This window comes from Astyanax mexicanus, chromosome 8 (genome assembly GCF_023375975.1).
Source record: "Astyanax mexicanus isolate ESR-SI-001 chromosome 8, AstMex3_surface, whole genome shotgun sequence".
In the NCBI taxonomy this organism is placed as follows: domain Eukaryota; kingdom Metazoa; phylum Chordata; class Actinopteri; order Characiformes; family Acestrorhamphidae; genus Astyanax; species Astyanax mexicanus.
This window is the reverse complement of record NC_064415.1, coordinates 14,245,970-14,258,425: the sequence shown is the minus strand read 5'-3', so window position 1 is coordinate 14,258,425 and position 12,456 is coordinate 14,245,970. Positions and strand designations below refer to the sequence as shown.

General features: G+C 33.9%; 1 protein-coding gene across 1 annotated transcript; it reads left to right on the top strand.

Annotated features, from left to right (window-relative positions):
- The first annotated feature begins 2,391 nt into the window (after positions 1-2,391).
- LOC103036716 (interleukin-8-like) lies at positions 2,392-7,307 on the top strand. The gene is made up of 3 exons (XM_007238388.3): positions 2,392-2,847; positions 4,418-4,553; positions 5,733-7,307. Exons 1-3 carry the CDS (start codon positions 2,793-2,795, stop codon positions 5,839-5,841), a joined length of 300 nt encoding a protein of 99 aa, XP_007238450.1. The 5' UTR covers positions 2,392-2,792; the 3' UTR covers positions 5,842-7,307.
- The last annotated feature ends 5,149 nt before the right edge of the window (positions 7,308-12,456 follow it).

Here is a 12,456-nt window from a genome sequence, read left to right as displayed (position 1 = left end):
CTATTTTTTCACACAAACATTCACTCTTAAGGGTACAAGTGTAAGTCTACTTTGTACCTTAGTGCACTAGTTCTCATGAGATGCAGAAAGTTCTCAGAAAAACATATATATTTACATTTAAAGATACTGTACATCATGGTCCGTAATGTGTGCCTTAAAGTTACCCTTCATATTCCCTGCCTTGGGAATGGGGCATATTTATGCAGTGTTTTTAAATACGGACAAAAATATATGTATGGTGATAATATCTACAGCATTTTAACCCATAGCCCATGGTAACATATGTGTCACAAGCCCAGTGTGTTCAAACTACAAAATAATAATAATTATGTGTCTGTATTAATCTTTAACCACCTTCAAATATGGTTTGAGTGATCAGATTATAAAGCATCCCTAAGACTTTATAAAAGACAGGTTTTACAACATTTTTACAAAAGAAAACATTACTAAACACAACTATTGTTTTAAAACAAAATGTTCTGCATATATAATAGCATGAAATGAGCCAGTATCTTCCCATATTTGCTTATGTATGTGATAAAATATTAAGAATCTGAAGGATGAAAATCTAAATGAAAAATTTCACCCATGCTCAGAACATCTCCAAACCTCTCCTCTTCATGGAGTCTAGTATTATGTATAATTGTCCTCACATCATCAGCTGGTTTGGTAAATCAGTGTTGAATGATGTTAAATCAGGTGAGATGGTGATGATGTTGAACACATCTCCTAAGGGGCTGACTGGGGGCATCCAGGTGGTCCAGAAATCTGAAAACTTCTTCAAATTCTTCAAATTAGCTCCAGAATGAAAAGTTCCTGTTATGAATTACAGCATTTATGTGATCTGATGCCTTACAATCAAACCACTCTTATTAAACATTTATATATGCCTAAAACTTGATTTTGAATTTATTAAAATTTTATTTATTTAATGGATTACACACACACACACACACAAACACACTCTACTACTATTACTAAATGTTTTGTTCATGGTATACAGCATTTATGTGATCTGATTACAACCAAACCACTCTTATTAAACATTTATATGCCTAAAACGTGATTTTGAATTTATTAGAATTTTATTTATTTATTTGATTACACACACACACACACTACTACTATTACTAAATGTTTTGATCATGGTATATATGCATTTATCTGATCTGATTACAATCAAACCACTCTTATCAAACATTTATATATGCCTAAAATATGATTTTGAATTTATTAGAATTTTATTGATTTATTTGATTACACACACACACACTCACATTACTACTACTAAATGTTTTGATCATGGTATATGGAGTTGATCAAAACATTTAAAAGTAGACATCGAGATCTGGGCTTTTTTATTTTTTTCTTTGTTGTCATTGTGGTTCAATATGATCAGACACAGAGATCTTTACAGCGGTTTTGCAGCGGTTAAGACGAGTTATGATCTAATTGTAATGTGGTGTAATGTGGTGTGGTTGTAATGACTAAGCACACTCCACAAACTTCCTCTTCTGTGTGGAGTAGACAGACAGTGTCCCCTTTTCCCATTTCCACATCATATTGAAAATGGGTTCTCACACATACACACAGATACAAAAACACAGCACATGATCTGTTTATTTGAGAATGTATTAAAAAAACATGCTGACAGTGGTATTCAGAGTAAAATTCCAAAACAGTTAAACAGTTCCAAAAAAAGTTGAGACAGCATAGAAAATTAATATGTTAAAAATGTTAATAATCAGATTAATTATGACATTCTGTGATTATTCATGATTAATTAATTTTTTTTCTTCTGTAGTTTTAAACAGGGGACAAATGTAAATAGAATAATGAATGTAAAAATGTACTCAATTTATTTAAATGGTGTTAACTGCTTAACAAGTAATAATTGTGAAGTATGTGGTGTGAAGTGTGTCTGAAAAACAGATTTTTTTTTTTACTTTATTAAAACATCTCGGAGTAGTCTTGGTGCTTTTTAAATTAGAATCTTTTATTTTAGTAAAAGTTTAATAAAAGTCAGTTATGATATTTGAAACACAAGGATTTAGTGTTTACAAAACGAAATATAACTCTTAATACATCACCTGACTCTGTACAAAGTGTGAATGGAAAAATATTTTTCGCATGAAAAAATGACACAATTTTGTACATCACTTTGACACTTTGACATCAGTCCTTTCTTTGACTGCAGGCAGTAAGAAGCCAAAATATTTAATGTTTTATCTGGTCAACTGTATTTCATTTGTTAATACTGTATATATCCATTCCTGTAGTTCAAACCCTGCTAAACATTTCAAATAAGCACACACAGGTGCTTTGATTTTTTTGAGTGATGGTTATTTTCAGGTGTTTCTCCGTTGAATCAGGGCTGTTAATGCAGGGGGATTTGATGACTGATGCTGATTAAAAATAACAAAAAAATATGCTGAAATGATGTAAACACTGAAATCCAGTAAATGCCAATAAAATCCAGAGGTACTTTTGGATGGAAGAGACATCCAGCACGAGACAGAACAGCAGACATGGGGCCTGCAGCTGACAGACATGTGAACGTCTGAAGTGAAACCACGGCACTGTTTACACATGAGCAATATGCACATGCATATGTTCACACACATAACCACAACGTAGCCAGAGGGAAGTACAGCTAAATTTATGTTGTAATGATCACATGATTATCGATAATATAAGATTGAAGGCTGAGCACTGTGGTACAGACAGCAATTCTTCAACTGAAGGTGTTTCTGAACACTTTTGAGAAGATCATCACCCTGAAAAACTTCACCATGAGGCTTTTTCTCCTGTTGGCTTTGATGGCATCCATCCTTCTCTCAACCACTGGTAAGAATCTGGCTCTATATTTAAATGTAAGGCAAATATTCTGACTATAGTAACAACAACTGTAAAAACAAAAGATTATATGTTTCCTTTAAAAACTGTAAAGGGCAGGACCATTTCTTATGTTCAGGGCCCTTAGTGTCATTCTGCAATGTGAATAGATCTATTTTAATGACATATTTGTAAAAAAAAAAAAAAAGAGAGAGAGAGAGAGAGAGAGAGAGAGAGAGAGAGAAAAGACAAAAAGACAAATAATTCAGTTTTTTTGTATATTTTTGCACATTTTGTTATGCAGTTGTGTAATATGTAAACTGTGTGTGAGACTGACTTAGGTTAGGTTAGGTATCCGATCTCCTACTTTAAGGTGGAGGAGGTTACTACTGTCATGTGGTTAAAAGCGAATAAGTTGGAGAGTAGAGTATACAGGAAGAGAAAGGGCCTCATATATAACCCCTGTTGTTAGGTGCTGGTTATAATCTTCCTGTATTGTTTTACTTGTTTTAAAAATATCCACATAACAACAGTAGTGTGGGTAAAATTAGAGCAAATGTTCCTTTTATCAAGGGAAGCTTTTTATTTCACAGTTAGTTTCTTTAGAATTGTCATCTAAAAGCTGTTAAAAACAGATAATTCATGTATTTCACTTGTACACAATTTTCCCAAATTATTACATTACAATTACAATTACAGTACTTAAAATACAGTCAAATAAGCAAGGAAAGCCTGTATAACATTTTTACAGTGCACATTAAACTTTAAATTATTCAAATAATTAATACATCTAGATTGATGATTGAAATCAATTATTTATGAATCATATTTACACAATGTTTTACATAGTGGTGATTTGTAGTTTTTTTTAATTTAGTAAAGTTTTTAAGTAAGTTTTAAGTAAATTTTTAAAATAAGAAAAATATAAATGCAATGGAATGCGCTTCAGTTTCTCTGAATATCTAAAGGCACTTAGGCGAGAAGACATACTTTTAAGGTTGTGGTGCTGTACCACCCCGTCACGACATGCACCCTAAAATGGACATTTTAGTACTTTTGCCCAGGCACATTTTTGTCCCACAAGATGTAAAAAACATACTATGGCCTTTTATTGACTGTGATTCATTTTAATAAAAGTGAGAAGAAGCTTCTTCTGATTCCAGTAATAAAACAAGTAATGTGTAATGTGATTTCCTTTTTATTAAAATGAATGACCAGTTGGGATCTGATAATCTGACCTCTGATCCAGACTTCTGACTAAACATGACTGCTAAACAAACCATTACTGTGTGCTTCGTCTTGCAGAACATAGTTAGAATAATTCCCACAATACGTTTCCTTGTAAATCACTTTAGAATAATTTTTCCTGGTAATTTTAACATTCTGCTCTAGCTGTCTCCCACCAGGTTAAGTACATTAGTAATAGTAACACACAAACACACACACACAGAACAAATACACCATTACTGGCAGCCCTGTTGCTTTTACAGCAGCCTACTATTCAAAGGAATCACAAAGCAAATCCTTTGGCTGAAAGCTCCACTGCACACTGTCTTCAGTTTAACTATTTTTATTGCTTCAGCAATGCAACCTCTTGGGAGAGGCTACAACAGCCAGTGCAAGTGTCTACAGTTGGAATCCAGGGTCATCCCACGCAACAGCCTGAAGAGCGTCGAGATTATCCCCAGAGGATCGCACTGCAAGAACACGGAGGTCATGTAAGTATGTCATGTAAGGAATGAAAATGAGTCCAAAAAAGGGAAACCAAAACAGGAACAATTATTCTTACATTTACTCCCAAATGTTGCAACAGTATTAGGAAGATATAGTAGCTGTTACAGATACACTACACTCTCTAAAAATGAACCCATAAGATCCCAGAGCCATTTCTGTATACTGATATAAATGCAAAATTTAATCAGTTAAATTAATGTTTTTTTTACATGTGTACATGTATAAAAGTTAAAATATCAATCAATTTTATATCTCATTCTAACATATTTTAACATTTTGTTCAAGTTATATAGAACTTAAAATAAAAAATACACTTTTAAAAAGAGCTAGTTTTATGCCCATGACAAATCCAGCACTTCTACATTGTGTAAATAAAGTCACGGGATCACACATTCACACACTGTCCTGTGATGCTCTCAGGACTTTCAGTATTATGTCACTTTATTATTTCATGAATCAAAGCAAAGGACAAATTTGCGTGTAAAGAACATTGTAGATGTCAAAAGCACCAATATATGACATAAATAACAAGTCCTATTCTTGTAAAAGACGTGAAATAAAAAACATTTTAAAAAATCTATTTTTTTTACAGCAGGGGTGTCAGAAAATGTCCATAAAATTGGTCATTTTCTAGCATCCCTGATAACAGAAAGGTACCATTTATTAACAGTATTTTTTCATGCATAGTTTCTTTTAAACTGTATTTAACAGTGACATATCAGCATAACAACAGTAATGTTTGTGTCTTTTTTATAAAGGAATGTTTTTTTGAATTAATTCTTGCTTTTGTTAAGATTTGCATACTAACCAGCTGTAGCTTACTTGTAAGGGATATCATTCTTTTTTTTATTGATTATCCTTTTTTCAATTTGAGTTAATATTACCTTATTTAATTAAGGCTTAAAACATTGTATTATTTAAGTTTGAGTTTAAAAACTCCAAAGTTTGGGAAATAAATAAATCATATACGTTTGCAAATCACATTGCTTTCCATGTAGATACCATAGAGCCTAAAGGTTCATGCACAGATTCAGTAATACTCTACTCATAGGATTGGTTTCCAGCAGGTGAATCAGCAACCTAAATTTGTAAGCCTTCAACAAATGCGTCTTCTAAGATATTTTTCCTGAATGTTAAATACATTTCTATGTTTTCTTCCGCAGCGCTGGTCTGACGAGTGGAGAGAGGATTTGCCTGAATCCTAAAACTGCGTGGGTTAGGAAGCTTGTCCAGTTCATCGAGAAGAAAGAGAGAGAAACAAAGAAAGCATGAAGACATTAAAGAACTCTGATGCACATCAATAGAAAAGATGTGAAACCTAACTGTGAATGGTTTGGATAAACTGACATAGTGTGCCTTTTGCCCAGATCAGGCTTTGTGCAATTTTATACTGAAGATTCTTAATTTAAAAAAGAACGGCACCATTTAATCTTAACATTATGTTTTAATTAAGCTGTGCAGTTTTCCTTAGTTACTTATGTATATATGTATTTTTTATCTAGGGTAGGGCCCCATACATATAACATATAGCAGGACCTCTTAGATTATCCAAAAACTTAAGAACAGAGTTGAGTCTGTCCAGTTGAAGAAAAAAAGGGCTGAGGGATATTCCTACTGAGTAATTTGTATCTGTGGCAGTATTCCATATATTTCTTGTAATGAATAGCAGAGTGACTCTAAAGAATATTGTATACATTTGAATATATTTAAATTATGGCATTAAATTAACAAAAAAGACTTTTTTTTGTTTAAAAGTAGCAAATTGGTAGGTAGTGCAATAATGTGCATGTGAATGTGTTAAATGCTGCATATCTAAACACAGAGCTCTTAGGGATTAAACCTAGTCCCAAACTAAACAACAATATGAAGATTTCCATTGATTGAAAAATGTATCCCAGCACTAGCTATGATATTATGTTGATTCAGTATAAACTTTATACTCTACATCACAACATATGTAAGAATTATTTGTGTCAGTCTATTAATCCACCTGTCACACAGAGATTAAGAAATCAGTTACAAGAGGTTTGTGTAACACTTAGGAAACACCAGTTATTGATAGTTTCAATTAAGAGTTTCACTAAGACAATACAGACATAAATTCCAGTAGTTCTTACAACTATAAGCTACCTTTGGCAAAAAAACTATCATGCTCCCACAGGATTCTTGTTAGTCAGAGATCAATGTTCTGGATAAGATTGTGCACTCCACATTTGTCTTTCTTCCTACCTAATCTAACACATCTGATTTGATGAACTCTTGTGTAAAATTTTAAGGTCTTTCACAAGCAGAATCAGCAGAAATGGCCAGATGTGCAAACTATCAGGGCCCCAGAACTACCAGTACAAGGACTTGCATAACTCTTTAAAAAGAGCAGGCTTATTATTAAGTTATAAACCTTATGACATATTTGTCATCATTTACTGTGAAACATTCGGTTGGTATTATGAAACTGAACGGCGAGGTGAATAGTTCATAGGCCACGTTAAGAACTGTGGGGTTTAAGAGGTTAACAGTTCATTAGCAGTGGTACCTCTATCAGACTATTATATTGTGTGGTCAATCCAACTGGAGTTGACTGGCATTGTCTTGATTTAACCTCTAAACTGCTTGCTTGTAACAAAGCTAATTTTTTTACTTACAATGTGTTTTCCTTCTAATAATCGGAAAAAATGTATGTCTTTAACATTTATAATAATTTTTATATTCCAATTCAATGTCATTTCTTTGTATTTGTTATTGAGCACAACCAATAAAAATATTAAATTTAATTGAACATGCAGTCAAGAAGCACTGAATATTTTATACAAAATAACTGGTAACAGCATGACTGACAAAACATAGCTGACCTAGAACACTTATAAACATAGATAGATAGATAGATAGATAGATAGATAGATAGATAGATAGATAGATAGATAGATAGATAGATAGATAGATAGATAGATAGATAGATAGAAATGGTATAAAATCCTTGGTATAGCAGTACAGTATACGCTGCAATCAGCCAATTAATAAACTACAGAGCAAAAGTTTAGGATACAAACAAGATTAAATAAAGGATAATGTGAACTGTTATGCTAATAGACATGTGCCTATATGTATATGTTGCTATCCAATGAAAAACCAAAATAGCAGAAATCGATGTAAAAAGAGTTTATTTCAGGTAATTTTGTAGAATTTCTATTGCTTTTGACACAGTGTAAGGGACAGTTGTATGTTCAAATTATGTAGTAAACTGTACATCGAAAAAAATGGGCATACTGTTATTAGACTGCAACGATATGCATGTACCCATGCTACATACTCATCCATACCTGTGGAAGAGTAAATGTCCATGTAGTGTAACGGGATTTATTTCTGTCTGTAGCAGGGTCTCGTCCCAGATGGGAGAAGTTAACAGGCCTTATGGCTCTGGGAGTTAAGGATTTAACATATGCTGAACAAAAGAAAAAATGGCAAACAAATACAAATAATTTACAGAGAGCAAAAATGTGGAAGTTCAAATCTGATCCACATTACTTATCTGTGGGTTTACTGGTCTCAAAAAGCTGCTCATGCAATTTCAGAGTCCTGTGTTAAGTAATCTGTGAAAAGTCTTTTTTTTTTTCTCCTTGTAACTACTGAGATAACTTTCAATGTTGGAATCACCCCGTGTTTATGATGGCACTGGCATTCTATGGTAACAGACATTAGGGAGAACCCGTTTACTGAGGAAAATATTTATTTAAACATTTTGGAGCTGTGAAATGCTTCCCATAGGCTCGTTTTTGGCAAGCAGGTGTCCCGAAAGCCACAGCTTGGCTCTGTTTTTATTTCTGCTGAATACTGAATATCACACAGCAAAAACCTACAAAATCTGTGTGGTGTTGCTGTTCATGTGGAGTAGTACAAAGCGAAATAAACAGAGTAGTGAGGAGTGGCAGTGGTGGCTCAGCAGTTAGAGAAGTTAAACAAGGTTCCTCTTTTCTCCTTCCTCTTTGACCAGCACAGATCAGCATTGCTTTCACTGGTAACAAATCCTGGGAATAACAAGATTTACTATTTAATTTTGTCAACAAGGTATACTGTAAGAGAGAAAATTATGTTTTGGGCTAGATTAGGATTCAGAATCATTAAGATAATTGAGATAGTTGTTCAAAACCATGTTCCTAAACTGAGAGAGTTTAAATTGTGATGACCCTCCTGTTTAATGTGTTATGTGTAAGAGCCAATCAAAACTGACTAGCAACACAAAGCAGCTAAGAGTGTGGACATTTATTCTGGTTTAAAAAAGCCCACTTGTAATGCAATTTATTTACAATAACAATAATAATGCTTAGAGTCAATCATATACACTATACAGTTACAATAAATAAAATAACATCTTATACAGTAAATATTATAGTATATAGTGTGTCCTTTTGCCACATTTTTTTAAGGATATTATATTGTATATTAAAACAATTTTACGATAAGGCTACAACACAGCAAGATGCTGTGTTGCCCCTTCATGATTTCTTATTTTTTTTGTTGTTGTCAAATAAATTTAAATATTAGCCAAAGACTACACAAGTAAACACAAAATGCAGTTTTTAAATAAGGGTTTTTTATTGTTAGGGGGGGGGAATACATCTAAATCTACATGGCCCCATGTAAAAAAGTGTTTGGGCCTGGTTGGGCGACCCTTAGCAGGAGGTCAGGAGTTTGACTAGACCACTCCAAAGTTTTCACTTTGTTTTTCTTCAGCCATTGGACTTGCTGGTGTGTTTTGGATCATTTTCCTAATGCAGAACCCAAGTTCGTTTCAGGTTAAGGTTAGAATTAAATGGCCAGACATTCTCCTTCAGGACTTTTTGGTAGACAGCGGAATCCATAGTTCCATTTATTAGGGCAAGTCTTCCAGGTCCTGAAGGAGCAAAACAGCCCCAGACCATCACACTACCACCACCATGTTTTATTACCTTAATGTTCTTTTTGCTCAGTAGTGGTATTCGTTATGGCACTCTGCCATGCAGGCCATTTTTGCACAGTCATGAACGCTGACCTTAACTGAGGCAAGACAGGCCTGCAGTTCTTTGGATATTGTTATGGGGTCTTTTGTGAATTGCAATAGTCGTCTCTGTGCACTGGGGTAATTTTTGATTGGCTGACCACTCCTGAGAAGGTTTACTATTGTTCCACGTTTTTGCTCACTGTAGTTTGCTGGAGTCAGAAAACTTCATAAATTGCTTTATAGCCTTTTTCCAGAATGATAGATCTCAAATTCTTTTTCACTTGTTCCTCAATTTCTTTGGATATGGGCAGGATGTGTAGCTTTTAAGGATCTTTTGGTGGATTTTGCTTTGTCAGGCAGGTCCAATTTAAGGTATGTCTTGATTGAGAACAGTGTGGCAGTAATCAGGCCTGGGTGTGGCTAGAGAAATTGAACTCAGGTGTGATAAACCACAGTTAAGTTATGTTTTAACTAGGAGGCGCAACACTTTTTTACACAGGGTCATGTAGATTTGGATTTTTTTCTCTCTTAATAATAAAAACCTTAATTTAAAAACTGCATTTTGTGTTTACATCTTTGACTAATATTTAAATTAGTTTTATGATCTAAAACAGTTAGGAGTGACAAGCTCTTTAGGAATGGGGCAAGTCATAAAGAGGACAAACTCTTTTTCACACTACTGTATGTGTCTATATATGTTTTTGACATACTCATAAAAGATTCATACTACTGAAAAACGTTCTCAAATATAAATGGGTCCACCTTGTGGGGCAAAATTGTAATGCACAAACTGTTGTTTTTTGTAATCAGTTATCACTAAAAAACAACAAAATCACAGATTTATTTACTATTTATTTAAAATAAGATAAAATTACCTGTAACAATGTATACATCCATGATACTTTTACAGAAAACTAATTACAGAAAACTATATAAGGGTGATTCTTAGATTATGTGCACCTTTGGCCTCGTAAAGTTGAGTGAAAAAAACATTATACAAATTCAACTCACACAGCTTCATATGTTTAAATAACCATTGTAGTATTGAGATCCATTAGATTTCAAACTAAATTGTTATTTTTTACATTTTATCTGACCCGGAATAAACAAATGTCATTTCCACCACATTTCATTTAACACATATAAATAAACAGTGCAATAATTTAACCATCCTAGAATGTTCTAGAACCATTAGCTTAACTATTTGTACCAGTGACTACTTTTTACAACAAAAATTCATTTCTGAATGACCTAAATTAACTGTCCTAAGGATCAAATGCTGAACTGTACATTTTTCACAGTGTGAAATGCAGTATTACTTTGGGTAGGTCCTTGTAAATAATACATACTTTGTTTTGTTACATAAAGTAATGCAAGTCATCAATAAATACAAATATGATTTTAATATGAGCTGACTAATTTTTGGACATTTTGTGAAAAATATGTGCGCTGATGGAAATGACAAGGTGTGATGGAAATGACAATATCTAAACACATCAAGAAAACGTAGATATATTTATTAGAAAAAACATAAATTATTCAACTTCATTTACAACACCATGTGAAAACCAACCACATCTGTTCACTTTAGTGAAAGCCAACATCTAAATTCTGGCTTTTTGGCAAAATCTTCAAACTCTCACAGAATTGTAACAGTACATGTGGGAGAGTCAATAGAGAGTCGCTCTTCAATGAACACTAAACTTGAAAATGCAAAGAACTATATAGTAACTGTATTGTCATAGACAGCTGTTTGTGTGTGTGTGTGTGTGTGTGTGGTGTGTGTGCACACGCCATATAATAAGAACTGTATCTGAGATTCAGTACTGACGAAATCAATGAACTATTAACCTTCATTCTTGAAAATGCAAAAAAATTCTTATTTCTAGTTATGAACTATTTTGTGTGTGTGCCATCTTTAAAACAGATAAAAGAAAATGATTAAAGTACATTGTAAATGTATAAAGTATATATAGTATATAGTAAAAGTATATGGCCTATTAAATGAATTTATTTACCGTATTTTTCGGACTATAAGGCGCACTCAAAAACTTTTAATTTTCACAAAAATTGACAGTGCGTCTTATAATACGGTGCGCCTTTTGTATGGATTTTACCCGTCAGGTTGTAAGGAGCAGTAAACACACACTCCATGCAGCGTTATAGAGAGTTTCAGTGCTATACAGAGTCCAGAGCCGTGCAGCTCCGAGGCTGGAGCAGCAATAGCATTAGCTAGCTTATTCACTGTTCAGAGATCAGTATTATCTAAATTATCTAAAGTAAACACACACTCCGTGCAGAGCCGTGCAGCTCCGTGGCTGGAGCAGCAATAGCATTAGCTAGATGCTAACCGTTAAGCTAGCTAGCTTTTTCACTGTTCAGAGATCAGTATTATCTAAATTTAGTACTTTTAATACTGCTGGAGCAGTATTATTAGAGTTAGATGCTAATCGCTAAGCGTTCCCTGTTCAGAGGTGAGTTATCGGCCTGTAAGTCTGTGCTGCTTTGCCTGGCTAGCATTAGCTAGATGCTAAGCGCTAACTCTCTCAGAGGTGAGTTTTATCAGCCTGTAATCTGCTTGTTTACCGTGTTAAAACAAGCTACGGGGGACGAATCGCTAGCTAATATCTCACTGTCTTACCAGAACACGCAGGATTACTCAGTGTAACGCTGTCGTTTAAGTTTGGGTTAACTTTACTAGTTTAGGGGACTAGCTAGCGTGCTAGCGGATAGCTATGCTAACGCTGGTGCAGCAAGCCTTAGTGGAAATCTGGAAATCTAAGCTTACTGTAAATAAACTGAAGCACTTTACTCACCCAAATAAACAGTTTTCAGGAGAGGAATCTGTGTAGATTAATATCCAGCACTCGTTTGACTTTGAAAGAGCTAGATTTGTATACTGAGATGCTCCA

Excerpts from the sequence above, each read along its gene's own strand:
- LOC103036716 (XM_007238388.3), top strand. The coding sequence starts at position 2,793 with ATGAGGCTTTTTCTCCTGTTGGCTTTGATGGCATCCATCCTTCTCTCA. Across the intron at positions 2,848-4,417 it reads CATCCTTCTCTCAACCACTG|CAATGCAACCTCTTGGGAGA; the intron begins GTAAGAATCTGG and ends TTATTGCTTCAG. Across the intron at positions 4,554-5,732 it reads TGCAAGAACACGGAGGTCAT|CGCTGGTCTGACGAGTGGAG; the intron begins GTAAGTATGTCA and ends TTTCTTCCGCAG.